Source organism: Phyllostomus discolor, chromosome 13, assembly GCF_004126475.2.
Source record: "Phyllostomus discolor isolate MPI-MPIP mPhyDis1 chromosome 13, mPhyDis1.pri.v3, whole genome shotgun sequence".
Taxonomy (NCBI): domain Eukaryota; kingdom Metazoa; phylum Chordata; class Mammalia; order Chiroptera; family Phyllostomidae; genus Phyllostomus; species Phyllostomus discolor.
Genome location: NC_040915.2, coordinates 20826946 through 20854753, shown reverse-complemented (window position 1 = coordinate 20854753; position 27808 = coordinate 20826946). Strand labels below are relative to the sequence as shown.

Sequence of the window (27808 nt, the reverse complement as noted above, 5' to 3'; positions counted from 1 at the left end):
CTCTCTGAATCTCAGTTTTTCCACCTGTGAAATGGGAATGATAGGGGTACCTGCCAGGTCATGTTTCTGTGGGGACAGAAGGAGATCATGAATGTAAAGGGCTTGGCTGGTGAGTGTCCTGTAAATGGAAGCTTCTTGCTGCTGTATCAAGTTGTCCTGGACCAACCTAACTTCCCTCTCGGCTCAGCCAGAGACACCTGGCCACTCTGAAAACACCCATTTGTGCTACTACTGACAGACAGACTGCTTGATCTTGGGAGTGTCTCTTCTGCCAGGGCCCTGTGGAGGTGGCTCCAGAAGGACCCCAAACCTCGCCAGCTCCCTCAGGCTCAGGCTGGCCCTGACCTAGACTCCAACCCCGCCCCTTGGAGGTCATGGCTTTGTTTTCTTCTGAAGACCCAAGATTTCCAAATTCTGTGGTTGTCTTGCCCTGCTAAAAGGGGAAGAAGGGGATCAGCCCAAGGAGGAGGAGGTGGAGGAAGAAGAGGGAAACAAGACAAATAGCGGGTGGAGTGCAGAGGAGCGTGTCCAGCCAGCATTCCTGGTCCCCGCGGTGCGGGCAGCTGGGAGCCCAGTGCCTGCCCTCCCCGAAGCCCTGCATCAGGCTGTCGCCTCTCCACAGAAGCCATGGGCCCCGGGCCTCTGCTGACCTTGCTGGTGGCCACAGCTTGGCATGGTAAGAGCAGAACCGAGGGCCCTGGGTAGCGGTGGGGGTGGTGGGACGGGGGCCCCTGCGTCAGGACTTTCTGTAAACCCCAGCCCCTCACCGGATGTACCCACTCTCTGCGCTTCCATCTCCCTGGCCTGGACAGCAGGTGTGCGGCTATTAGTTTCGGAGAGGTGGTGAAGGGCTGGAAGCAGCCTGGCCAGGCTGCGGGTCAGTCCCAGCTCAGCTGACAAACTGTGCGTCCTGAACGAGCTCCTGATGCTCTCAAGGCTTCAGTGACCACATCTGTTCAATGGCAGGTGTTGGGGGCAGTGATGAGCTGGACGAAAGCAAAGCCTTGCAAACTTGACTGCATACAAATTACCGGGAGTTCTTGTTACAATGCAGGTTCGGACTCAGTAGGTTTCAGGTGCGACCTGAGACTCTGCATTTCTAACAAGCTCCTGAGAGAGGCCAGGGCCGCTGGTCCAGACCAACACGAGAGAGCCCCTGGGGGCTCCGCCAGCTCTGCCAGCCTGCGGTGCACTGACTGTAGGCAGGACCTGAGTTGGAAAGGCCCAAAGGGGCAGCAGTCCTTCCTTGGGAGGCTTGGGTAAAGGGTCAGAAGGAGTGATAAGAGGCGAGTGAGTGGGGGGCTGCTGTAAGGGAGTTGGGGGACAGGGTCGTAGCACCCGAGAGGAGGAGAAGCTTGCTAAGACCCAGGGCTGAGGAGGGGCTGTGTCCCGGGCCTCTGTGTGCCGTGTGTGTGTCCTGGGGGAGAGGAGCCAAGCTGGAGGGAGATCCCGGGAGCTGGTGACGAAGGGGTCTGTCGGGTAAGTGGGCAGAAGGGAGGCCTGGGGTACGGGGAGAGTCGGGAGCTGAGATGAGAGGGTGAAACCTGGACGGGTGCAGAAGGGCGCCTCAGTCCGTGTCCACCATGCCCCAGCCTCCAGCCCGGGGGAGGACCGGGCCTGAGCAGGCCTGCCCTTCCTGCCAGTCAAGCCGCCGGAGGGAAAGTGGGGGCGGAAACTGAGGGTATCGGCTTTGTTCTGCCTGAATATCTGGGACATCCAGGCCGGACAACACAGCACAGATGCCTCTCTGTGACCACATTTCCAGGAGGCCACTGCATGGACTGGAGGGACTGGGCAGGGGAGGGGGCGGGAGAGATGCCTGTGGGACCAGATGGGTGCGGAAGGGAAACACAGAATCTGAGATCACAGGTGTTGCAGCCACAGGCTCTGACCCACAAAGGTCAGAAATGCAGCAATGGAAGCCTGGCCCAGGGCAGGGGCTCTTGCTGGAGCCAAGAATCCCCCCGGGTTGGAGAGCCGACGGCACCTACCTGGCCTGTAAGACAAACCAGGTTTCAGAGGCACATGGTACAACCCCACAGCCCAGGCCCAGGGCCTGCGTCGCTGCCGCTGGACTGGGGCAGACAGCCGCCAGGAACGCCGTTGCCCCTCCCCGGTGGTCACAGGGCACAGGAGAGCTATGCCTCGGCAGCACCCGCCAGTTCACCCGGCCCTTTGTGTTGATCAGAAGCTCAGACAGAGGGGCCACACACCTCTGGTGGGCACAAAACCGAACCATAACTGAAAGCCTTCCCAAAGTCATTTGACAGAGAACATCTTTCTGAGTCGAGGGTCAAAGGTGGGGGCAGAGATGGACAGAGTCGCGTAAGGGGCTTGTGTGCAGGATGGTGGAGAAGCCCTGATGTCCTCAGGGCTGGGCATCCATGGTCCCACCCTCGGAGCCAAGGGGTTGCCCTCGCCAGGGGGTCAGCGGCAGAGCCGGCCCCAAAGCCTGGGGCGTCCTGATGCCCAGCAGGTGGCATTGCCTCTCCTGAGTCTCTCCCCCAGAGAGGGGACAGTGGCTAGGAGGGCCAGGAAGCAGAAGTGAGAGCATCCCAGGGAGAAGGGCCGCAGGCAGGGCGGAAACTGGGGGCCGGGCCGGGCGCCGGCAATGTGTTTCCGCCTGCCGGGCCAGTGCGCCCGGCGGCCCCTCCAAGGCCTCACATCGGCTCTCACTTCCCTCCTGTGCCCCTATTTTAGGCCCGGGAGAAATGCTGACCCTGCAGAGGCAACGGGCCTTCTTCCCGGAGGGCCCGATACGGGTTTTAAGTTCTCTTTTCTCCTTCAAGAAAATGTTCCTTAAAAGAGATCGGCAGAACCGTAAACATGGAGGCGCTGGGATGTGGGGGTGGACTAGATAATACGTGTAATGGCTCACTCGTAGTGTTATTTGGTGACAGGTGACATTCGAAAGGCTCCCCATGCATTTAAACCTCCTGACATCCCCATAAATGGGTACAATTATTGTCCCCGTTTTACAGGTGGGGAAACTGAGGCACAGAGCCTCTGACCCATTCCACTGTGCTGCAGACCAGTGGTGGGAGTGGGCACGACAGAAGATTTAGAACCTTTTAATCCTGCTGAGCCAAGATCCGACTCCTCTCCTTCATCCCCATATGGACTAAGTGAGAGGACTTGGCCGTGAACTTCATTCATCTGTCTCCTCCTTCCTGTGTTTGAGCCCCTGCTTTGAGCCATGCCCTGATTTGGCGCTAAGTCTGCAGCCCGCTTCGGGAGGCAGAAGAAATCTACTCCTGGGGAGAAGGATGCAGTCACACCTGGGAACCCCCGGGGGGCAGCGGCTGGGAGAAAGACCAAGAGAGGCCGGAGACGTCAGTCCATCCCCGAACAGATTTGGGGTGGGGGCTGAGCAAATGCCCAGAGAGGGGCAGGGCTTGTTCAAGGTCATTTTGCAAGTCACAGTGGACCCTGAGCACCAGTACCACCCCTGCCAGGGGGACACCCATCTCAGAGGCAGGGAATAGCCCAGGGAGCGTCACCTCGGGCCTCACTTCTGTCTGCTGTCTTCTCTCCACCAGCTCAAGGGATCCCGGTGATAGAGCCCAATGTCAATGAGCTGGTTGTGACATCAGGCACGACGGTGGCCCTGCGATGCATGGGCAATGACAGCGTGGAATGGGACGGCCCCACCTCCTTCCCCTTCTGGACTCTGGAGCCCGATGTCTCTGGCAGCATCCTGATCACGAGAAACGCCACTTTCAGAAACACAGGGACCTATAGCTGCACTGAGCCCGGAGACCCCCTGAGGGGCAGCGCCAGCATCCACCTCTACGTCAAAGGTGAGGACTCTGGGCCCACTCTCAAGAGGAATGGGCAGAGGGCTGGGCCTTAACAGTCCCAATCATAAAAAAGCAGCCCCACATTTCTGGAGTGCCTGCCGTGGACAAGGACCTATGGCAGTGCTTCCAGTGTAATACAACCCTCGCAAGGACCCCGTGAGGTTGGTTCCATAGTTACATGCATTTTTCAGAGTCTCAGAGGGGTTGAGTAATTTGCTCAAGATCCCACAGCATCAAGCAGTAGGGCTGGACTTGGCTCCAAAGGCCCCACTCTGAAGCATCAGCTGAGCTTCCCTGGTGTCGTGTGACCTCAGGCAAATGATCCACATCTCTGAGCCTTCCTGTCACCAATGTCCAGAGACCACTTGGCCTGGGAGAGGGAGGGCAGTTGTAACCCTGTATCCCCCTGGACCTCAGATCCTGCCCGGCCCTGGAACCTGCTGGCCGAGGAAGTGACGGTGTTAGAGGGCCAGGACGCGGTGCTGCCCTGCCTGCTCACTGACCCCGCGCTGGAGCCGGGTGTCTCGCTGCAGCGAGTGCGTAAACGGCCTGTCTCAAACAAAACCAAGTACTCCTTCTCACCCCGGCGCGGCTTCACGATCCACAAGGCCAAGTTCACTGACCGTTATGATTACCAATGCCGCGTTCAAGTAGGCGGCACGACTGTGACATCACTCAGCATCCGTCTTAACGTGAAGAAAGGTGTGTGTGTGAGGCAAGGTGGGGCAGGCCAGGTGTGGAGGGCAGGGGCGGAGAGCTGGCAGCCAAGCTAGCGGCGGCTGGGTCCGGCCCTGAAGGGAGGTAATACGTGCCCCCTCCTTTGATTTCTTCCTTCCAATCGTACCCCAGTCACCTATGGGGCATCGACTGGGACAAGACAAGCAAGGTATGTCGGGGAGGGAGACAGACCACATTGAAGTAATGACTGAATGGGCAGAGTCAGCTCAGATCATGAAACGTGCTAGGAAAACCATTACATGAGGTGACGGAATAAAGTGTGGGGGGACACTCTTTGAGTGGAAATGTGCGTGATGAGAGGGAGGTGGCCCTCAGAGATATACTTCAGCAGAGGAAACAGGTGGGAGCAGGCTCCCATGTTCCAGGAACGGAAGGAGGGCCCGAAGCTCTCCCACACCCTCAGACCTGGGTTTCCCACTTGGTGCCGGCCTGGTGTTGGGCCCGGGGCCCGTGAAGGTGGGGTGGTGAACCACGTGGCAGGGAGGTGGTGGTGGGCAAGCGGCACAGCTTGAGCTGGGGGGACGGGCTGGGGGCAGAGGTGGTGCAGCTCACTCCTTTCCCCTCTTGCCCCTGCTGGGCTTGTAGATGGGATGCCAGGGTCTGGAAGGACTGATGTGAATAAGGAGGCCCCAGGCTCAGCACCTGGGCTTGAGACAGGAATCAGGTCTCTGGGCTTGAGGCCACAGAATGTGCCCAGGAAGTCAAAGGACCCCCCTGGTGGGTAGAGGAAGTCATTAGGGCCCTTTGCTAAACTTCATCTTGCAGAGCCTGGGCTGTCCTGGACCCTGGCTCTGTCATGACACTTTCAGTGACCTTGGATGTGTCCTTTAGTGTCTCTGGACCTTGGGAAACTGGATTAGTTCATCTTTCAACAACAGCAACAGACACAGATATTAATTCAGTGCCTACCACATGTCAGGCACTGGGCTAGTGGCTGGGGACCAGCTGGGATAAATAAGAAACCCCGCCAGAGAAAGCTGGATGTGTGCGCTCTGCGGGGTGGGGGCGGGGGGGGGGAGACAGTGAGGCTAACTGGTCACAGAAGTCTTCTCTGAGGAATGTTCGAGCTAAGGATCTGAAGGGAGAGAGCAGGTACTCATTCAAAGTGTGGGAGACGGAGCGTCCCAGGAGGGAGGTGTGAGCGCACGGCGGGAGGGCCAAAGTGGCTGCAGTGCAGTGGGTGTAAGGTGGTGGGGGTCGGGTGGTCAGGGCCTGGGGATGTGGGGAGACTTAGACTTTTATTCTGAGAAAGTGACGGGAAGCCACTGGGTATTGGCACAGGAGAAAGGCATGATCTAATTTCCCCTTTTTAAAAAGTTTTAAATATTTTATTTATTTATTTCCAGAGAGGGGAAGGGAAGAAGAGAGAGAGGGAGAGAAACATCAATGTGTGGTTGATTCTTGAGCACCTACTACTAGGGACCTGGCCTGCAACCCAGGCATGTGCCCCGAGTGGGAATCGAACCAGTAACCCTTTGGTTCTCAGGCCGGCACTCAGTCCACTGAGCCACACTAGCTAGGACCCAATCTCCCTTCTTAAGCGAGCTCACTTTGGCTGCTGTGAGGAATCCGGGTATTAGAGGGATCAGAGAGGAAGCAGGGAGGCCTTCCAGGGGCTGTTGCAGGGGTCCAGAGCAGAGAGTGGCAGTGAGACTGTGCGGAGGGGGCATGATGGCAGGAAGTTGATTTTTCAAGGTTTATTTAGGAGGCAAGACTTACTCCCCTGGGATCGAAGCATCAAGGGTGCCTCCCGGGATCTGGGATGGGAATGCGGTGGGGGGCCCTGGCCCATGGCAGGGAGCAGAGCAATAGCTCTGGCCTGGATGTTCATGGGTCCCTTCCCCTGGCCTCAGTTATCCTAGGGCCCCCACCTGTGACGCTGGAGCCTTCAGAGCTAGTGCGGATTCGAGGAGAGGCTGCCCGGATTGAGTGCTCAGCCAGCGATATTGAGGTGGACTTTGAACTCATCCTCCAAAGAGGAAACACCAAGGTCAGTCACCAGGGAGACAGCAGGGTGACATCTGCCCATCTTCCCACTACATCAGACCCTGCAGGTGGAGCCCCCAGCCCCACTGTAGCTGGCTCTCCAGGCCGAGGGCACGGTCCAGGTCCAGAGAGGAAAGTGGACTCACTCAGGGGCTCACTGGCAGTCAGTAGCTGCTCAAAATCCAGGGTTTAGGCTCATGCCACTGAAGCTTATGGGGGTGGGTAGGGGAGGTGGTACTCTATCCCCTTGACCCATGACCTTTGCCCAAGCCTATAGACAAGCACCAGCTGTCAGCTCACTTCTGACTTAGCAAGGGGTTCATAGGCCCCCTTTGAAGCCCAGAGATATATATAAGTGCTATTTCAGAAAGACTTCTTTGGGAGAGCGGGAGAAAGGCGGAGCACTCCCAGGAGGAAATTAGGCTACTTCTGAGAGCCCCGTGCCCTCCCACCATGCCTACTGTGTGCCAGGCACAGCCCTTGGCACGCAGCATCTCATTCACTCTTCACTGCAGCCCTAGGAGCAGGGGGCCGGTGTTAGTCCAGTTTTACAGGTGGAGAAACTGAGGCCCAGAGACCAGACCTTTGCCCAAGGAAAGAAGATAATAATCGATAAAGGATGAGGATTTCAACCCAGATCTTTGTAGTCCCTAAACAACCTTGGTATATATACCATTTCCATTTCTTCTGGCTGCAGCTCGAAATCCCTGTAGATGTTGACTTCCATGACGGCCGCTACCACAAAGTCCTGACCCTCAACTTGATTCAAGTAGGCTTCCAGGATGCTGGCAACTACTCCTGCATGGCCACCAACAGCCAGGGCATCAACTCCACCTCCATGGTCTTCCTGGTGGTAGGTGAGCATCAGGATGGCGGGGGAGGGTTGGCTGGGATCCTGGGGTGAGGGAGGTACATAAGGGGACTGAGACGGAGGGAGCTGATGGCAGAGAAGAAGACACTGTTAAAAATGCCTCTGCTAGAATCCCCTTATCCTAGGCCTGGCTAGGGAGCCAAGTCTGGGGGAGCCTTCCCAGAGCCCCACTGTCCCTCCTGGAGCTCTTACAGTGCATTGCCACATTTCTGTTAAGCATTGTTTTGTTTTGTTTGGGGATCGATATCTAGCAGCTCCTTACTGGACTTTACTCCTTCCTTCCTTCCTCCCTTCCTCCCTCCCTCACTCCCTCCCTCCCTCCCTCCCTCCCTTCCTTCCTTCCTTCCTTCCTTGGACACTCATGAAATGTAAACATGTGAACAGACAATGCTCACCTAGTGCGATCATGGGTGAGGTATGGGGTGTCCTGGGAATGCTGAGCTTCTGGTACTCCCTCCCTCTTCTGCTTTCTTTCCTCCTCAGACCCCCAGAGTAGCTTGATTTTAATTTATGCAAGATTTAATGAGAAGAAACTAGTTATGCCTCTTTCGGGTATAGGTAAAAGAAACTAACATGAACTAGCCTAATCAAAAGAGTATTTTATTGGCCTTATTGCTAAAAAGCCCATGGATGTGAGCTTCAAGTACAGTTGGATCTAGGTGTTCAGGTCATGTGAACAAGAATTGTTCTTTCACAACTCTCAGCTATACATTTTGTGGAACCCTTAGCAGTACCAGGGATGATAACCCCAGTGGAATAAGGTCTTCTCTTTTCCCAGATTCCCAACAGAAAGTCATGGAAATAAATGTTAGGGCTCATGGACGCACATGCCTACCCCAAACCAATCACTGGTCCAAATGGGATGCATTATTCTGATTGGTTGGCCTGAGTCACATGCCCACTTTAGCTGTGGATGTGGAAGCCACATTGACTGAGCTATTATCAGAAGAAGGAGAAGCGGATGGGGGAATGGGAGAAAGAAAAAACAGACTTTTTTTACTGCTAAATATTTTTTCAAAAGGTTATAACCACAGATATATTCAACCTCTTAATTATGCAAATAAGGAGGCAAAGGCATCAAGGAGGGTAGGAATTTTCCCACGTTCTCCCAGGGACTCAGTGAGGAGAAGAGTTTGGAGCCCTGGCTTCTGTGGTGGATGGTGGGAAGAGAGGTGTCAGAGGCCAAGCACTGGCTAGGGTTGGGGACTGTGGTCCTGGCACATTGCAGGCACACAGGAGGGTCCAGCTGAATGACCGGATCAATGGGTAGGTGACAAAAGGAACAAACAAACCAGGATACCATCCCACTAATGCCAGACCTCTCTTTGGCTTTCCAGAGCATGCCTACGTGAACTTGACCTCTGAGCAGAACCTCCTCCAGGAGGTGGCCCTGGGTAAGAAGCTCAACCTCCAAGTCATAGTGGAGGCCTACCCGGACCTACAAGGCTTGAACTGGACCTATGGGGGACCCTTCTCGGACCACCAGCCCAAGCTCAAGTTTGTCACCGTCAAGGGTACATACAGGTACCAACTCCCAGCTCCCACCTGCAAGCCCCACAGCCGGATGGGGATGCTTCGGCTGGGAGGACACTTGGGTCATGTCTCAACCTTGCTGTGTGACCTGGAGTGAGTCCCTTTCCCTCTCCAGGTCTCACTTTCCCTGACTGTGTGGACCCTGACCTCAGTCATCTGTGTCTGAGGTTTAGATCAGATTTGCATCCCCCTTGGTCCCAAGTCCTTGGGAAATGCCCTCAAGAATTCTACCATTTCTTGGGGGTGTGCATCTTCATGGTTATCCAAGAACTCTCAGTATCATCCATTCTCCTCTTCTGTGTCCAATCCAAATGCAGAAAACAATGCCTGTGATTTCCACTCCTAGACACATTGCTAACAGTGATGGCCCAGGGTGTCTGCCACTGACATGGGCTTGGGGGTGGGATGGAGGGAATTCACAGCACCCAATTACAGATACATCTAAAAATTCTTTGACTGCCTGTGGTCACCCAGCCTGGAGAATTTCTCACCGGTCACTCTTCACCAGGCTCAAACTTTTCCCATAAAATGCCATCTGAGGACATCTTCTCTCAGAATCCTGTTTTCCCGCATGCACAGCATTTTAGGAATCTGTTTTTTCTGTCTTCTTACTTGTGGACTATGTCCTCAAGGTTTTATTTTCCCATCCAAAGCGGTCCAACCAGGTAGCTTTCTAAACAAGGGTGTTTCCTCCCTACGGGGAACTCAGATACTCTTGAACAACAAGGGGGTTAGAACAATAGTTGCTCTACCCTGATCTGTTTGCAGGACTGCGTACAGTTAGATGAAGAACAACAAGTGCATGGTGTGCGTGTGTGTGTGTGTGTGTGTGTGTGTGTAACGTCCCCTGCTCCTTGCCCTCCGCCAGGACCGATATCCCTGAACTGCGTTCTGCAGAGTTGAGGTGCAGCCTCAGAGTCCTCCTCAGCACAGTCTCCAGACAGTGTCCCCATTGTAACTGGCTCGTGGGGGCAGACCTGTCTGTTAGCCCTGGGCCAGGTCACTCCCTCAGACACCTTCCTGATCTTGAGCTCGCTGGGGTTCTCTTTCCAACTCCTGAAGCCCAGACAGACCTCCCCGGCCCCTGGACTCTTGCTTGTCAGCCATGATCTGCAAGGCATTCCCTTGTCCTCATCTTCCTGCTCCCAGTTCCATTATCCTTTCTGGCCAGAACTTCCAGCTTCCTCTCACCTAAAGCACAAGTTCTGGACCTGGATCCTGCAGGCTCCTGAGAGGGGATTTATGGACAGATTTGGGGGGTCCATAAGCAACAGGGACACTGCAGAAAGGAGCCAGGGAGAGCCCCCTAAACACAGTCATCCAGGGCCAGTCACCGTGAGGCACCCATGCCTGTCCACCGCACCGCCACCAAACTTAGCTCACGTGATGGGTGTGCTCATCACGGTGACTCAGAGTCACCCCAGAAGCTGAATTCTTTCAGTTCAAGAGGTAAATGTTAGTTGTTACAACAACTGATGCGTGGAGAGGGGACAAGAGGTTCTGCACGCCAAAGGTGTGACGGAGACCACCCTCCGAACACTGTGCGTTTCAGGCCCGTGCTGGCTGCAGACCTCTTCCAAAGAAGGGCTGGTAATGTGCTATTATTGCTTTCTTATCCTCATCTGAGGACATGCTTATTGATTTCAGAGAGAGGGGAAGGGAGGGAGAGAAACGTCGATGCTAGACAGAAACATTGATCGGTTGCCTCTTATAAGCACCCCAGCCAGGGACCTGCCCTGCAACCCAGGCCTGTGCCTGGATCAGGAATCGAACGGCCTTTTGGTTCAGGGGCTGATGCTCCAAACAAGTGAGCTGTGCCTGCCAGGGCGGCTAGCGTTTATTTTTTAAAAACGTTTTCACTACCTAAACAATACATGCGCTTTATGGATAAATTTTCAAATAGAGAGTAAGAAAAGAATAAACAGTGATCTGGGATTGGCTGAGGGTAACTTGCTTGCGTTTGCTTCCAGCCACTTCTGTAACAAAGGGCACCATTAAATTGCGTGCTACTGTGTCAAGCACTCTGAATACATAGCCCTTCAATCCTCAGGCCAAGTCTGTGAATTAGTTTCCACCAGTGTCGCCCTTGCAGAGAAGGAAGAGAAGAATCAGAGAGGTTCAGCCTTTGTCTAAGGTCGCACAGCTGAGCACTGGTAGCACCAGGACTCGACCCCTGGTCTCTGTAGCCCCATGGCCACATCCTGCTTCTCATTCCTCTCGTAGACCCTCCGGGTGAGGTTGGCACTATAGGGATGGCAGCTGACCTGGGTGCGAGCGTTGGCTTAGCCTAGCGATGGTGGTGGAAGCAGCTACATGCAGTGGGGCCTGCGATGTGCCTCCCAGGGTCTGCACTTTACCGACCTCACCTCCACCAAACCTCAGAACAAAACTGCTCTACAGATGAGAGAGCCAGTTGGGGAAATCGGGTTGGTGGTTTTCCCATGTCTCATTGGCACCCTGCCTGGGTTCCTGGCTCCATCAAGGCCTTTGTGCCTTGGACACTTTACTAAAAACAAAGCAAAGCCTGTTGGGGCGGCTGCCTGGGCCCGCCGTTCCGGTGGGGACCGAGTCCGGGCTCACCACAGACGTCCTGCCCCTCCCGTGCAGGTACACCTCCACACTCTCCCTGCCTCGCCTAAAGCCCTCGGAGGCCGGCCTCTACTCCCTAACGGCCAGAAACGCCGGAAGCGAGAGTACCCTGACCTTCGAGCTCACCCTTCGATGTGAGTGATGGAGGGGGGTTGTGGGCGTGGAGTCACGGAGAGACAGGCTGGGAGAGGGTGGGGGATGGGAAGCTCAGGGTGAGGCGGTCAGGCGAGGGCACTTGGGCCTCGGGGCTGATCCCTCCCTCTGCCGCTCCCCCTTTCCTCCTCAGACCCCCCAGAGGTGAGGATCACATGGAACTTCGTCAATGGCTCTGAAGCCGTGCTCTGTGAGGCCTCTGGGTACCCCCAGCCCAACGTGACGTGGGTAGAGTGCAGGGGCCATACTGACAGGTGAGCAGCCTCCTGTCCCCTTCCTCACCGGGAATGAAGGGCTGGGCACCCTGAAACTCTGAAGCACATTCTGCTCTTTCTAGATGTGATGAGGCCCAAGTGCTGCTGGTCTCTGAAGACCCACACCCCAAGGTCCTGAGCCGGCAGCCCTTCCACAGGGTGACTGTCCAGAGCCTGTGGGCCATGGACACCTTGGAACACAACAAGACGTACGAGTGCAGGGCCTACAACAGCGCGGGGAACAGCTCCTCCACCTTCCAGCCCATCTCCGTGGGTGAGCCTCTGTCCTCCCCTCCAGGCTGGGATGGGAGGCGCCCAGAGTTCCACCATGGAGCTTGTCCCAGCTGAACCAAGTCCCACCTCCGTAGGTCCCACTCCAGGCTCCTCCAGAGCAAAGGTCTCCCGGAGCAGCCAGATGGGGGAGTCTGGAACCCTCAGAACCAGAGACAGCAGATGAGAGTGGAGGGGACCCGGGCATGTCCAGAGAGAGAGCAGCTGGGAGCCTCACTGGCCCCTCTGCTCCTACCCTGCACTTGAACTCATGCATTAATTCACAAGTACCGCATTTTGCCGTGTATAATGTGCACTTTTCCCCAAATTTTTGAGGGAAAAATAAGGATGTGCATCATACATGGGTAGTACTAATTCCGTATCTATATCAATGTTTTTAATTCTTTCATTTATGCTTATGCATCAAAAGTATACCAAATATGTTCAAAAATAAATGCTAAAATTCCTTTATAGTACAAAAACAAGTATTTCAATATAAATAAATTTAAAAATTACATGAAAATTTTTTGTCCTGAAAGTTTGGGCCAAAAACGTGGGTGCGCATTATGCATGGCAAAATACGGTATATGTTTGGCACCTGCTGTGTCCCAGGCACCCCCTCAATGCAGGGGAGCTGCCTCCCTGGAGCTCAGAGTCTGGCGAGGGGTGGGCAACAGCAAGTGCACGTGGCCCGAGCCCACCCCGGGGCCAGCCTTGGCGGCCTTCTTCCCCCCTCCCTGAGCCCCCTCCTGCCAGAGACACTATCCCATCCATTCGGGGACCCCTGTCCAGCCCAGGGCACTGGCGCAGGCTGCGTCTGTGGAGAGGAAGGGGTGCCTTTCTCTGTGTCACACAAAAGCTCTACGTGGGTAGCTCCCCGATTCTGTGCTCTCTGGTGCTGTGCAGAGGCCCACAGCGCCCTCAGACTCCCCACAAGCAGGTGTTAGCGCCCCCATGTGCCAGGCCTAGCAAGGCTCCCTGGGCCTGGAGAGGACAGAGCAGGAGCCTCTGCCTGGCTCAGAGGTGCCCCCTCAGGTGCCCCAGCTGCTGGCCCTGGAGCGACTGCTGCCAGGGCCCCACCGCACGGGCCAGGGCCCCACCGCACGGGCAGTGGCAGTGGCTGTGGCTACTGTCGGCCTCACTGTGCCGGCCACGGTCTCAATGAACTGGTACCTCCCTAGGAGGCTAGTGCTATTTTCCTTTGACTTTGGAGATGATGAGCCTCAAGCTTAGGGAGAAGTTGCAAGTTCAATGTCACACACCTCCTAAATAGCAGAGGTGAGATTTGGCCTCAGACCCACGCTGTTGATCTGGGCAAGGTGATGTAAATTGTCTTTCAAAATGTGTGCAGAGAACTAGGGTAAGTGACCTGGGAGGAGGAGACCTAGGGCCATGAGCCTGGCTTTTGGCACCTCGGAAGGGCCGCGTGGTTCCAAAGGGCGCCCACGGAAACAGCAGGGAACAGCCAGGGAAGCGGGTTCCCATCTAATGTGTAGAAGACTCTTCCATTAGAGCTGCCCGACAGTGTAGGTGGTGAGCCGGTCACGGCGGGCGTGCACAAGGCGAGGCTGGGCAGCAGGCCAGGTTGCTGCAGAGGGCTCCCTGCCCTGGCAGGGTGGTGCTGTGTGCCCTGTGGGGCTCCCCCAAAGGCCGTGACTCAGGCAGGGCTTGCAGCTGCATCTGAGCAGAGCTGAAGGGTCTGCCCTCCCTGCTCCTGCCTGGGGGAGGGTCTGCGGAAGGCTCCCTGAGGCTCTGGGGGCTTCCGGGTGTGAGGACACTTCACTCAAAGCATTTACTGGGTGCCGGCTGTGTTCACAGCAATGCACTGGCCAATTCTCAGTGGGGGCCGGGTCCCAGAGGCCGGTCTCCCGCTCACTCCTCTGCAACCCCCCCTTCCAGGATTCTCCAAACAGCTCCCTGATGAGCCCCTCTTCACGCCTGTGCTGGTGGCCTGCATATCCCTCATGGTCTCGCTGCTGCTGCTGCTCTTGCTGCTTCTGTACAAGTACAAGCAGGTGAGCCTGGGCAGGGCGGGACAGCCGGGCCCATGGCGCTGGACCCTGGCAATAGCACCGCCAGGCCACGCGGTTCCCCCTTCCGCCCCCAGCATTTTTAGCCAGTCATTCAGCCAATGGCTCTTTAGTGGGCACCTACGGTATGCCAGTGCGGGCTAGGTCCTAGGGGGGCCAAAACTCAGAGCATCTGAGGCTCGGCCCTCACAGGGTTCGCTGTCCAGCGCAGGACACGGTTGATAATCAACCGACCAGAAAAGCGAGGGTAAAAGAAGCTCTAGGGAGAGGAGCGGGTTCTGGGGGGGCAGAAGCATGGGGTCCTGTCCCAGCCAGGGGCTCATAGGTGCACGGAGAGGACAGCCCCGGCCAGGCCTGCGTCTCACCCTCGGGCGGTGGGCGTTCTAGTGGAGGAGGAAGGCCTGACCATCATCAGCCTCTTTGTTATTTAATATTATTGCTCAAAGACACCGTTTATTACACGTTGACAGTATTGAGCTGCCTGTCACTATGCATGCGCAATCTGTAATAGCGGTTTTAGGGGCTTTTTTTTATAAATTGTGTTGCCTGCATCCTCTCACTCAATGCCCTGATACGTAGAGTATCACTAACCCCGTTTTACAGAGTTGGAAGCTTTGGTTCCGAAAGGTTGAGACAGTTGCCTTGGTCGACAGCGGGTCAGTGCAGAGGCTGGCTTTTAAAAAAGCCGAGGATTTAGCCACAATGCCAAACATTGAATCACCTTATTTTATCCTCACGACAACCTGAGGCAGGGACTACAGCGGTCAGCACTTTACGATAAGGAAACTGAGGCTCAGGAAGGTTGGAGAACCTGCCCAAGGGTTCTGGGCACCCCCCACACCAGATCTGCAGCCTCTACCTTGGGCCTAGGTGTCCCCCTACACAAAAGTGGTGCCCAGTGCCATCAGGCGCTGATGGACCCAGGCCAGAGGGCTGTGGGGGCCAGCAGCAGAGGGATCTCTTCCGCTGGTGGGGAAGGGAGGCTGCTTGGAGGAGGTGGCTTGGCACGGTGGGATGGCCTTGGAGGATGCAGCCAGGAGAGACCAGACTCGGGAAGGGGTCTCTGGGGGAGATGTGTGTAAAGGGTGGGGGAGGACCCAGGTGAGTTCTGGAAGTAGCGGCACCTAGGAGAGGAGGCAGATGGGGCAGGTTGGGGACCTGAGGGGTTGGACCCCAGCCTGTAGGCTCAGGGCTGCCAGTGGGCTCGAACAGGGTAGGGATGTGATTTAGGGGTGAGCAGTGTCTTCCCCACACCTCCCTGGGGGTTTTTAGCGTGAGAAGAGGACTTGAAGTGATAGGACGGGTGGATGGGATGTGGGGGCACCCAGGACCCCAGGGGTCTGGCTCTCTATGCTCATGCCGGCACCCCGCCTGGAGTAGAACCCCCAAGGGACCAGGGCCCCAAGTCAAGACTTTGGGGATCTGGGCCCATCCCTGACACTTTTGCCATTTGCCCTCGCTGACTCGCTGCCCTCTCTGGGCCTCAGTTTCCCCACTTGTACCATGGGACTCGTGGCCTCGAATAGCCTTCTTTCTCTGATGGTCCATGAGCCTACTGACGGTCTGGTTTAAGGGCCAAGGGTTGTGAGTTAGGTGGATCCGGGTCCGAGCCTCCTTCCGCCCGCCTCCAGCTAAGGGACTCTGGGAAAACTGGTGTCTCTAGGACCCTGCTTCCTCCGTCTGTCAGATGGGGTAATAATGGCAGCTGCCCCGCCAGGCCGCCTTAAGGAATGGCGACATAAGGCAGGCGGAGGGCTCCACAGGGAGCTGGGCACAGACACGCTCAGAGTGGAGGCTGCACGCCCTCGTCCCGGGGGAAGCTGACCGGGAGCCCAGGTTAGCTCGTGCACCATGGGAGCGGAGGGGTGTCTGAGGTGAGGCATCTCCTTGCCTACACGCCCAAAGTGGTGTTGGGCCCTTCACCCACCTCCAGCGACAGGACCTCATCGCTCTTGGGGCCACCCGTTCCTCCTCGGAGCAGCTCCGACTCACTAAGTTCTTCCTTATATGGAGCTCAGAGCTGCCGCCCAGCGCCCCACAGAGCGGCCTCCTGGGCCCAGGACAGCCTGCAGAGGTTCCGGAGAAGTGCCCAGTTCCCCCTCCAGCCCGCTCTGCCTCAGGCTGCCGCCCCCTTGGCCAGCTGTGGTCTAGGGACCCCTTACCCTCTCTCCACGGGACCATTTTCGGAACATGTGCTCCCAGCCCCACTCCACTCCTTTCCCAGCCAGGAAATCCAACTGCCCCCTGAGCCCTCTAGAGGCCGAGAGAAGGAGGATATCCCACAGGACAAGACCTCGAGGGATCAAAATGGTCATGCCCCTGTCTCAGGGCCTGTAGTCCAATTCTCCTCCGCCCCTCCCCCCGCGAGCTCTGAGACTCGCCCCTCCCCTGGAGACTGAGCCTGGCCAGGCCCCACGGCCTAGACCTGGGTTGAAGGTGGCCCCATCTGGGGGAAGGGTTGTTTTTGCCTCAGGCTGAGTCATCGCCTTTCTTGCCCCAGAGACCACAGGGTGGCAGGGGGCTGAGGGGGAAGAGAAATGGCTGGAGTCAGCAGGCAGGAAGGAGGAGGGGCACCAGGAGGAAAGGATAAGGCAGGGGATGGCGGGGCCACTGGAGAGGCCAGGATTCTGGGAGTCAGAACTGGGCTGGGGGGTCCAGGGACCAAGTGGGGATGGACAAGAGGGTGCCGGAGGCATCTGTGGGGATGTTGGGGCCTCTGCCTCCCTGAGACAGGGGACATCCACCTCCCAGAGCCCAGCAGGCCCAGTCGGAGGGCCGCATGGACTTTGATGTTTCCCGCCCACCTTGGTTGACAAGGGGAAGTTGGGGTAAAGCGTGGGGAGGGCACAGGTCCTGGGCCTGTGGTGAGGACTTCATGAGATGACGCACCATGAGCGTGCAGCCCAGCATCCCAGCCACAGGAAGTGCGGAGAAGTGCTTGCTGCTGTCCTTATAATCACCACTAGCATCACTGGGGAAATCGGCCTTCCTGTAAGGGTTCTCCTTCAGAGGAGGGGCCTCTGGGTCGAAGCCCCAGGGAGGATAGGGGAGCCCTTTCCAGGGAAGGCAGAGGCTGGGTGGTGTAGGCGCTGAGCTGGGGGCCTGGAAGAGGCGCAAAGGTGCCTGCGGCAGGCTGGAGACAGCGGCCTTCTGCTCCAGGTGTAGAGTCTGGCACCTGGAGGCCTGAGGTTCCAGCCAGATAACCTCTCCCTCCTTCCACCCGCCCAGTCCCTTTCTCCTGTGTTCCCTGTCTGCCGGGGAGGCGGCGAGCGGGGGCGCAGGAGTCTGACTCAGGCTCACTGCAGGAGACAGAGGAAGGAGAAGTGGTGAGGAGACAAACAGGCCTCGGCCACAGGAGCTCCTGGAGATGGAAGTGGCCTGGGGGGTGGGGGCCAAAGAATCCCCTCCTGGCTCCGTCTCTGTCTTTTGGGCTGGAAAGGCACCATATTCAGGGCTTGAATCCTCTGAGACTCAAAGTCCCTCCTTGCCCTGACCAAATAAATAGCTCTCAGTTGGTTAGTGTGTCGACCTGATATGCCAGGGTTGCAGGTTGGATCCCTAGTGAGGGCACATTCAAAAACCAACCAGTGAATGCATAAATAAGTGGATCAACAAATTGATGTCTCTTTTTCTGAGAGGAAGGAAGGGAGGAAAGGAGGGAGGGAGGGAGGGAGGGAGGGAAGGAGGGAAAGAAAGAAAGAAGGAAGGAAGGAAGGAAGGAAGGAAGGAAGGAAGGAAGGAAGGAAGGAAGGAAGGAAGGAAGAAAGAAAGAAAGAAAGAAAGAAAGAAAGAAAGAAAGAAAGAAAGAAAGAAAAAGAAAGATCGTTCTCTGTCCCATGTCAGACTTCCCTCCCCAGCCCCGACCTGGGTGTTGCAGCTCACCTGTAGTCTCCCAGCCCAAGCAGAGTGCAGAAGCTCCCCCCTACCCCTAAATGCACTCTTTTCCCCCAAACTACCACCTGTTGGAAGTTCTTCCCCATGGCTATCTGGAGTCCTGTCTCTTAACCCAGTGGGACTCCCAGCCACAGGCCACCCTCCTCCCCAACTCCCACTCCTACACCCTGCTGTTCCCCCAAGCTGGGTGCCCATGAAGGAGCCCAGCTGCAAAGCACAGGTCAGCCAGTCCCCAAGGTCACCGACAGGAAAGAGAGTTGGGCTGCTGACCCAAGGCCTTGGTGTCCTCCACCGCCCCTGCCCACCCAACTTTTACGTTCCCCCAATGCATCTTCCATCAGCACTTCTCATGGGCAGCTGGCAGGATGGCTCCTACGCCCCCCCCACCCCTCCGCTCCCCCATCCCCCCTCCCCTGCACCCCTAACCCCCAACAGCTGCCGTCCTGGGCAGGAGAGAGAGGCCACCGCTCCTCATCCCCAGATGTTTCCCCAGGCTCTGCCCCAGCTGGTGGTTGGTAAGAGCATGTAAAGCTGGGGAAAGAACGCAGGTGCTCCAGACACTCACTGCCTGGGGGGCAGAGCCTCTTCTCACAGCCCACAAGACCTTCCTGACTCAGGAAGCTCCGAGGCTCCCCTCAAGCCACACCCACCTTGCAGTCACTCAAACCTGCCAGGACCGCCCCGGCCAATTACGTCCCCCACCAGGCCTGCACATACATCTCTGTTCACTGAGCTTGCAAAGTGCTCCTTCCCATGGTCACACACTCCTTCTCAGCTTCTCGGGGCCTTCCCCGACTTCCCTTCAGTGGTAGCCATCACTCTATCCCATTACCCATAAGTCTGTTTACTTATTTGAGAGAAATGCCTCTCTTAGCCTTTGGCATGCAGACCCCGTGGGGCCGGGACTTCGTCTTGTTCAAGTCTGCGTGAACCGTGCCTGGCGCAGAGAGGTGCTCAGAGAAGTGTTGGAAGGGAATATCATTTAGCTTCAAAAAGGAAGGAAATTCTGTCCCATGCTACAATATGGACGAACCTTGACGACTGTATGCTAAGTGAAATAAGCCAGTCACGAAAGCACTCATACTGCAGGGCCCTACTTATATGAGTAGCTGGATTCATGAGGCAAGTGGGGTGGTGGCCAGGGGTTTGGGGGGAAGTGGGAATGGCCAGCTGTTTCAGGGGCATGGAGTTTCAGTTTGCAAGTTGAAGGGTCTGGATGTTGGTTGCACAAGAATGCAAATGTACTCAACACCACCCACTGCACACTCAGAGTGGCTGAGACGATAAACCTCATGTTATGTGTGTCTCACTGCAGTGGAAAAGAAAAACAGACAATATTTGGATCAGAGGACGGATGGAATTACCCAAACTGCCAGAGCCAGCCAGGCCCTTGCAGGTGGCCCCGTCCAAGTCTTTGAATACATAAGCAGGGCACCTGAGGTCTGCAGAAGGGACGGTCACATGCTGAGGCCAAGCCAGGAAGGGGCTGGACTCTCAACACCATGGCATAAGGAGACACGGCCGCCTCCCCCTGCCGAGGGCCATGAGACTGTCCACTTCCCCTGCCCTCAGGGACCAGACTGAGACCCAAGACCCTGCCAGGCTAGGCTGCCACATGCTTCCTCCCTCTGCCTCTGCAGAAGCCCAAGTATCAGGTGCGCTGGAAGATCATTGAGAGCTACGAGGGCAACAATTACACGTTCATTGATCCCACTCAGCTGCCCTACAACGAGCAGTGGGAGTTCCCCCGAAACAACCTGCAGTTCGGTGAGATGGGGTCTCAGCCCACCAGGTCCTCCCGTCACAGGGCAGCATGGGCTGCAGGGACCCAGTGACCCTTAGAGAAAGGGCCCTTTAATGCCCAGGGACCGAAGGAGCCTCTGTGTTCGGCAGGTAAGACCCTTGGAGCTGGCGCCTTTGGGAAGGTGGTAGAGGCCACAGCCTTTGGTCTGGGCAAGGAAGATGCTGTCCTGAAGGTGGCTGTGAAGATGCTGAAGTGTAAGTGAGAGGAGGGGGCCTGGGGAATTTGGGGGAGTTGGTGGGCGTGGTGCATGCTAGGGAGGACCTGCCCTGTTGTCACAAGAGGCATCTCCCCCATTTTTGGCCTGTCAGAGCCTGGGGGACAGAGCCTGGGATTGGTGGTGTGGATGCCTGGATCCCTTTGTGAGCTGCCAGCCCACCCTAGCTCCTCGGTGTGGAGGGGCTTCTGGCTGAGCTGGGGTACACAAATGCCACCCTGGGTCACAGCCTGGCTTCCTGCCACCTGAGACCAGCTCAGTGACTGGCCATCTCTCCTCTCTCTCTGCCTACCTCCCCTCTGTGTATCTGCATTTTTTCTTCTCCCTTTTTCCGTCCCTGATTGCCTTGGCTACCCCTGCTGTTCCCCGGGTGTCTTTTATCTGTGTGCGTGGCTTTCCATGTCCTCCTGCTCTCTCCCCATCTGTGGGGCCTGCGGTCCCTCCCTCAGCCACAGCTCACGCCGACGAGAAGGAGGCCCTCATGTCGGAGCTGAAGATCATGAGTCATCTGGGCCAGCACGAGAACATAGTCAACCTTCTGGGAGCCTGCACCCATGGAGGTAAGGGCGCGCTGGCGGGCATGGGGGCACGTGGCCTTGGGGCCTCTCAGGTGTCTGGAGCGCTGGACACTTCCACTTCCCAATCTCCTCCACATGAAGGTAGGACCTGTCTCAGGTCCCTTCAATTCCAGACACCTGGACTGGTCAAACTGCTAGTGGGTGCAGACAGTTCTGGGGCTCCGAGCAGTGGCTCTCAGATGCCAGTGGGAGTCAGTCAGTCACCTGGAGAGGGACCTACCAGGGCAGACTGCTCTAGGCATCTGATCCTGTGGGTCTGGAGTGAGGTCTCCACCCAAAGACACTTGGACACTCACCATGTTGTCCACAGGGTGCCCTAGGGCCTGTTGGGACCACAAGTCCACCCCACTCTTTTCTATAGAAACTTGGACCTTTGGTCTGTATGAAGCTGACATAGATTTCCTTTGGGGAAAGAATCCTTTAGCTACAGTTTTTTTTTAGTGGCGGGGGGGGGGACTGTGGGGGGCAGATTCCTCTGCTTTAGACAGATGGGGCTCTTAGGTCCCAACAGGGTGCCTCATGGCCCCTACTCCACATTCCTGTTCACATGGGGAGTGGGTTAAGGGGTACACTCCCCCCACTCTCTTGGCTCTTTAGGTCCTGTCCTGGTCATCACTGAGTACTGTTGCTATGGTGACCTGCTCAACTTTCTGCGGAAGAAGGCCGAGGCCATGCTGGGGCCCAGCCTGAGTCCAGGCCAGGATCCCGGCTACAAGAACATCCACCTGGAGAAGAAATACACCCACAGGTAGCATTTCTATGCCAAGAACAGGGAGGAGGCTGCACCTGGGAGGCGGGGCCCCAAGTCTGTCCCCAAAGCTAGCTCGGGGTTGTGGCCTTCCCATCCCCATCTGCGCCGTGGGGGGACACGTGGCTCAGTTTTTCGAATCATTCTCTTCATCCAACAAGTATCTGAACATCTACTATGTCCTGGAAATACTAAGGCAAAGATGGGCAGCTTGTAGTCTGGTGGAGACAGATGGTCATGAAGTCCTCACTTTAATGTATATAAAAGATCAACCAAGACTGTTCGGGGCCCTAGACAGGGGCGGGCAGCTGTTGGGGGTCATCACCCTGTTTCACCCACAGCATGTGCTGCCGGGGTTGGGGGGGGGGGCTGCTGCGGACCTGCTGCATTTCGGAGTAGCCAGTGTCAGGTCTGCACATCTCCAGGAAGAAGTGGGGGTGGTCTGTGGGCTGTTGGGTGAAGGGGGGAAAAACAGTATGACAGCCAGGTCCCTGCTGGGTCTCAGTTTACCAGGTGAGCCACCGGGAGATGAACCTTCATGGTCCTTCCTTCCCTTTTGTTCTGTAACGCTGGGATTCCTGGAAGCCACGCGGAAGCAGATGGACAGAGCCGCATGGGGAACCAGAGAGAGGAAGTGGCCAGTTTCATGTCACACATGAGCTAGGGGCGGAGCCGGGGCTACACACTGCTCTTTTGACTCCTGGTCCAGTGTTCCTCTGGAAGTCTCAGTCCTGGGGCCAGGCTACCGGGTGCTGGAACAGAATCAGAAAAAGAAGGGTCCCTTGTTCTAGCCACTGTCAGCTGCTAAGCCCGGGGAGGCAGGAGGGGAAGGAGGCTGTGTCTTTCCATCCCGTGTTCTGGAATGTGGGGGCTGGCGGGATCCACCTACTTCCTCTTCTAATTCTGACTCGCCTCTGACATCAGGCCTCTGCAGGCTGGAACCTCAGGCCAGATCAAATCAATTTGGAGAACCAAAGTCAAGTATTAGCTCCCATCCTCAAATCTGCAGGTGGGAAAAGGACCCATGGAGTGGGGTGGTTTAAAGAGAAAATGGCATGTGAACCAATCCTGCCAATGTGATCCCAGGTTATATTAATAGGAATACAGTCCCTAGACCGAGGGAGGGGATGGTTTTGCCATGGTCAGCCCATAAATGAAACACTAGGTTCTCTCTTTGGGAACACGTGAGTATGGACATTGTCAAGGTGCACATCTGAATTGCAGGGGGGCAGGTGGGTGCGTGGCCCAGAGCTCATGTGGTTGGAGTATCAGAAGCAGTAGTGGCCGTTCATTCTAAAGCAGCACTTCTCAAACCTGCCTGCCGCCCAAAGCATGGCCTCACACGCATCACAAGAGAGCTGTTAGAAATACACACACAGCCTCAGGCCCACCCAGACCTACTGAATCACAACTGCATGCACATGAGATTCCCCAGGTGAGCCTATGCATGTGAACGTGAATTCAGAAGCACTTCTCTAGACCAGTGGGTCTGCCCTCTGGCCGCACACTGGACTTGGTTGCCGGCAGAGAATGAAACATCGTGTGACTGAGTTCTGCCCCTTGAGTTTCTGAAGTGGTCTAGGCATGTGGCGTGTTTAAAGCTCCCCAGATGGTGTTAATGTGAAGCCACAAGAGCGAGCCACTGTCCAGACAAGAGAGGGCTGGAAGAAGGGGCCCTAGAATGTGCTCAGACCCCTGCAGGGCTGTTATGGGGAACAGGGGGCCCACTTACTTCTCTGCAGCCCTCGAGGGCAGAGCAAGGACCAGGAAGAGGAAAATCCTGGGGGCAGGCTGGTGTTATAGAGCGTGAAGAGCTTTCTAACAGGCAGAGCTGCCCACAGAGAACAGGTTATCAGCTCCCTCGCTGGTCAGCCAGAGATTAACGGTCACTTAGACTGAAGATGGCAGGGGGTTTCTTATCAAGAGGTTCAAGTTGACTCCAAGTTCCCTCCCTTCCCTGCTGAGTGGCTGGAGGCCAAGGCCTGAGCTGGGCAGTGGGGATGGGGACTGACTGGCCCTAGGGCCTCTCTCCTACGTAGGGACAGTGGCTTCTCCAGCCAGGGAGTGGACACCTACGTGGAGATGAGGCCTGTCTCCACTTCTTCAAGTGACTCCTCGGAGCAAGGTGAGGAGGCAGGGGGAATGGAGAGGGGCTGCTGGGGGCTGGGAAGGGCAGGGCAGGGCAGGGGTGTGGCGGGCTGCCCTGATGCCTCTCCCCACACCAGATGCGGACAAGGATGAGTGGCCGCTGGAGCTGCAGGACCTGCTTCACTTCTCGATCCAGGTGGCCCAGGGCATGGCCTTCCTCACTTCCAAGAATGTGAGTCGGGAACCAGGTCCCCCATGTAGTCACCTGGAAGAGTGGGGGTCTGCTGAACCCCCATGAAGCTGGAGGAAGGATGAAGGGGAGGAAAGGGAGCAGGAGGGGGTGAGAGTAGAGCCAAGAGTGCCAGGAAGCAAATGGGCTGCAGCCTCAAAAAGAGCTTTAGGAGGGGGTGGGAGAAAGTTGCACGAGTCCCGCCAGGAGGCCCCGGGGGGCAGCAGGCTGTGTGAACAAGACAAGTTGCATCAATGGTGTGAAGTGCAAGGTCTCGTGGGGATGATGATGGGATCTCCTTTAGCGGTGAGATGATGGGTATGACACACTCGCCCAGGAAGAGGTGCCCGGGAGCAGGATTGGTGACCGTCCTCCTTGGCACGCAACTTAGGGGTCTGGTTTGACTGCTGCCTCTGCCACTTGCTGCGTGACTTTGAGCACTTTTGAAATTCTGAGTCGTAGTCTCTGTGTTGATAAAAGTGGGCACCATTACAGGGTTAGAATGTGTGCAGACGCTTAGGGAAGGGCCTGGCACGGTAGGGCCCTGCTAGGGCAGCTGCCATTAGAAGCTGACTGTGGGCCTGAGACGCTCAGAGTCAGGACTCCCCGCTTCAGGGCCCGAGCAGAGCACCTGCTCTAAGCCAGCTGCTGCTGGGGCTGAAGGGCCAGAGGGAGGGTGGTTTCTAGACATTGCATTGTCTGACCGCTTTAAATTTTTCAGCCCCTCCCTGGGCCCTGAGGAGGCAGGGACAGGAGTCAGGTTCAAAAGAACTGATGCCCACTCCCTCATGAAGGACCTCTGAGGCCTTCTGGGGCCCTGGCTGCTGCTTTTGAACACTGGGCTCAGGTAGGGAGGGGCTGGGACTAACCCTGACCCACTTCCCCTCAGTGCATTCACCGAGATGTGGCAGCCCGGAATGTGCTGCTGACCAGCGGCCGTGTGGCCAAGATTGGGGACTTTGGGCTGGCCAGAGACATCATGAATGACTCCAATTACATCGTCAAGGGCAATGTGAGTGCTGGGAGGGCATGGAGCAGGCTGGGGACGAGGGTGGAGAGCTGGGGACCAAGGTGACTGGGGTCTGCTCTGCCAGGCCCGCCTGCCCGTGAAGTGGATGGCTCCAGAAAGCATCTTCGACTGCGTCTACACAGTTCAGAGTGACGTCTGGTCCTACGGCATCCTCCTCTGGGAGATCTTCTCACTTGGTGAGCAGCTGGCCTGGTGCAGGCTCAGCCTGGGGGCTGACTTGTGTTTGGTTTCCTGCGGTGTCTTATAACTCAGGGAGGATGCTAAGTCATGGATGTTTGGTGCCCAGGGCAGAGCAAGGGCTGGCGAGAATGGAGGGATATGCAGAATGTCTTAAACCAAGTGGCACAGCTCCAGCGTAGGCAGGGCAGAGCCTGGCCCCAACAGGCATTCCCTCAGCTGCGCCCTCCCTGCTTGTGCAGTTGCTACTCCCTAGAATGCTGTTTCTCCTTGTTGTCTGAAACGTGTATCCTTGAAGATACGGCTCCTACCTCTGGAGTGCTGGGTGCAGGGACTTGGGCTAAGACCTTCAGTGCACTCCTCAAAGAACCTCTTATTCCAAAGCCTGGGCTAGCATTGTGTGGCATGATGAGGCTGGGGGACAGCTCTCCACTTCCTAGAACCTAACCACCTGCAGGGCCCAGTGCATAGTCAGCACTTACTAAGAGGAGCTGCTGTTCTTTTGTGGAACCCCAACCTTGCCAGGATGTGCATGGGGTGGGGATGGGGAAGGGAGCACTGAGCGTGCTATCACCTTGGCCTTTGCAGGGCTGAACCCCTACCCTGGCATCCTGGTGAACAACAAGTTCTACAAACTGGTCAAGGATGGATATCAAATGGCCCAGCCTGCATTCGCTCCAAAGAACATGTAAGGGCCCCAGGGAGGGAGGGCACCCTGACTTTGGTTTAAGGGGACGGAAAGGCATGTGACCATCTTTCCCTGCCCACGGTGTTCCAGGGCTGGGCTTCATCTCCCCACCTGGCCTAAATACAAGCCCCCTTTACAGAGTTCACGGTTACCTCCAGTTTGGCAGGCAGCACAGGCGATGTTCTCGGAGAAAAGGGCTCTTAACTGGGCAAGCCCTAACTTGGATGACAGATCTTTAACTCGGACTGTTGTGACCTCAAGGAGGTGCCTCTTGTGTCTCCTGTCCCGGTGATCACTGCAGCCAGCCTGCCACGAGCGAGCTGCTCACGGACCCCTGCCTTCCCGTCTCTCCTCAGGCCAGCAGGCCGCCACATCACCCACTGCCTTTCTCCAGCCCCTCTCTCAACACAGCCTCCCCTGTGCCGTGCCCTGGCCCCCCCCCCCCCCCCCCCCCCATTCTCACTGCCTGGGCTGCCCAGCTGGCTCTCCAGCCCCTGCAGCCCGCTCCCCACTCTAGCCTCCTGCTGTAGCCAGTCCATTGCTCACTCAGGCCACCCCTCAAACCTGCCTGCAGGGAGCAAGAGTACCCCGTGTTGTTTTAGGAGCTTGAGCAAGACAGCATCTCTGAGTTTCTCCCCACTGCCGTCAGTGGGTGTGATGAGAACACCTTTCTCCAAGGGCTACCGGGAAGATGAAGCGAGATAACATACGCCAAGGGCTCAGCCAAGTCTTGTGCTGAGCTCACCTTGACTAGGTTTCGGGACCCCTGCTGGGCAGGACTCCGTTGGGGATGGGCACTCGAAGTGACCCCCAGACCCATAGGCAACCTCTGTCCCATCCCAGATACAGCATCATGCAGGCATGCTGGTCCCTGGAGCCCACCCACAGACCCACGTTCCAACAGATCTGCCTCCTCCTGCAGGAGCAGGCCCAAGAGGATGACAGGGTGCAGGTGAGCGTGGCCAGGCCTCGGGCTGGGGGTGCCTATGGCAGGCCGGGCTGGTCCCGACCAATCAGCACTGACTGTCCCCTGGCCTCTCCTTCCTTCAGGACTATACTAACCTCTCCAGCGGCAGCGGCGACAGCACTGGCGGCGACAGCAGCAGTGGCGGCAGCAGTGAGCAGGAGAGCTCTAGCGAGCCGCCAGCCTGCTGTGAGCAGGGGGACATGGCCCAGCCCTTGCTGCAGCCTAACAACTACCAGTTCTGCTGAAGTGCCGGCAGGGCAGCACTGCCCGTGCCTCCTCTGAGTGTCACCTCCTCTGTGGGTGGGGCCCCGCAGGGAGAACACGGACTCTGCCCTCGTCCTTTCCCTCAACAGCCTGGCCCAGCTCTGAAACCCAGGATGTGGGACCCACGAGAGATCCTGGAGGACCCCACTTCCAGGACCTGGGCCATCACTGCCATAAAGGGGCTGGGGCTGAGCCCCTCCCCACCCACTGTTCTCGACGCTGTGGCTATACATTTGCTACACCAACTCAGACAACTCGAGGCACAGCCTCTTAACCTTGTTCCCATTTCCAGGAACCCTCCCCTGCTCCCTGCCTCTCCCAGTGTCAATGGACTGGTTTCACACCTGGGAAGTCCCCAGGAGCTGTCCCAACATTAAGAAAACAACACTCCTGGGCCTGAGAGTAGAGTGAGCCACCTGCCACCCCTCCACCCCGCCCCACCCGCCCCAACCAAATGGAGCAGCAAGAACGGACAGGTGCTCAGCCGTGGCACGAGGCTGAGACTTTTGGAGCAGGCTGGCTCCTCTGTAAGCATCTACTTGTACCTCCTGCTCCCTGCCCTCTGGTTTTCCCTCCACAGCCCCATCCCACCCTGGACCTGGCATTGCTACAATGAGCAGCTAAAAGTCTGGGCATTCTACCCGTGTGGCTGGCCACACCAAGCAAACGGCACGCACTTCCCCAAGCTGACTCATCACAACTAACAGTCACGCTGCGGGTTGTCCCTGTCAGCATTAAACTAACAGCATTAACACAGCTGGTCTCTGGTTCTTTGCGTCTCACGAAGGCCTGTGGACTGCCTGGGGCTTTCTGCCACCCCTCCTTCACATCGAGCGACCAGCTCAGCACTACGGAGCTCAACCATACTGCCCCACACAGTGAGCACGGAATTGACTCTTGTTT

The 27808-nt window shown here is 56.9% G+C and overlaps 1 protein-coding gene across 1 annotated transcript; it reads left to right on the top strand.

Moving 5' to 3' along the window:
• Nucleotides 1-453: 453 nt before the first annotated feature.
• On the top strand, nt 454-27662 carry CSF1R (colony stimulating factor 1 receptor). The gene is made up of 21 exons (XM_028527794.2): nt 454-676; nt 3540-3800; nt 4218-4502; nt 6392-6528; nt 7222-7381; nt 8733-8919; nt 11536-11651; nt 11804-11924; nt 12008-12198; nt 14094-14209; nt 19759-19885; nt 20012-20116; nt 20586-20696; nt 21312-21462; nt 23502-23587; nt 23688-23782; nt 24669-24791; nt 24874-24985; nt 25575-25674; nt 26518-26626; nt 26725-27662. The coding sequence occupies exons 1-21, from the start codon at nt 628-630 to the stop codon at nt 26884-26886; spliced, it is 2904 nt and encodes a 967-aa protein (XP_028383595.1). The 5' UTR covers nt 454-627; the 3' UTR covers nt 26887-27662.
• Nucleotides 27663-27808: the final 146 nt, after the last annotated feature.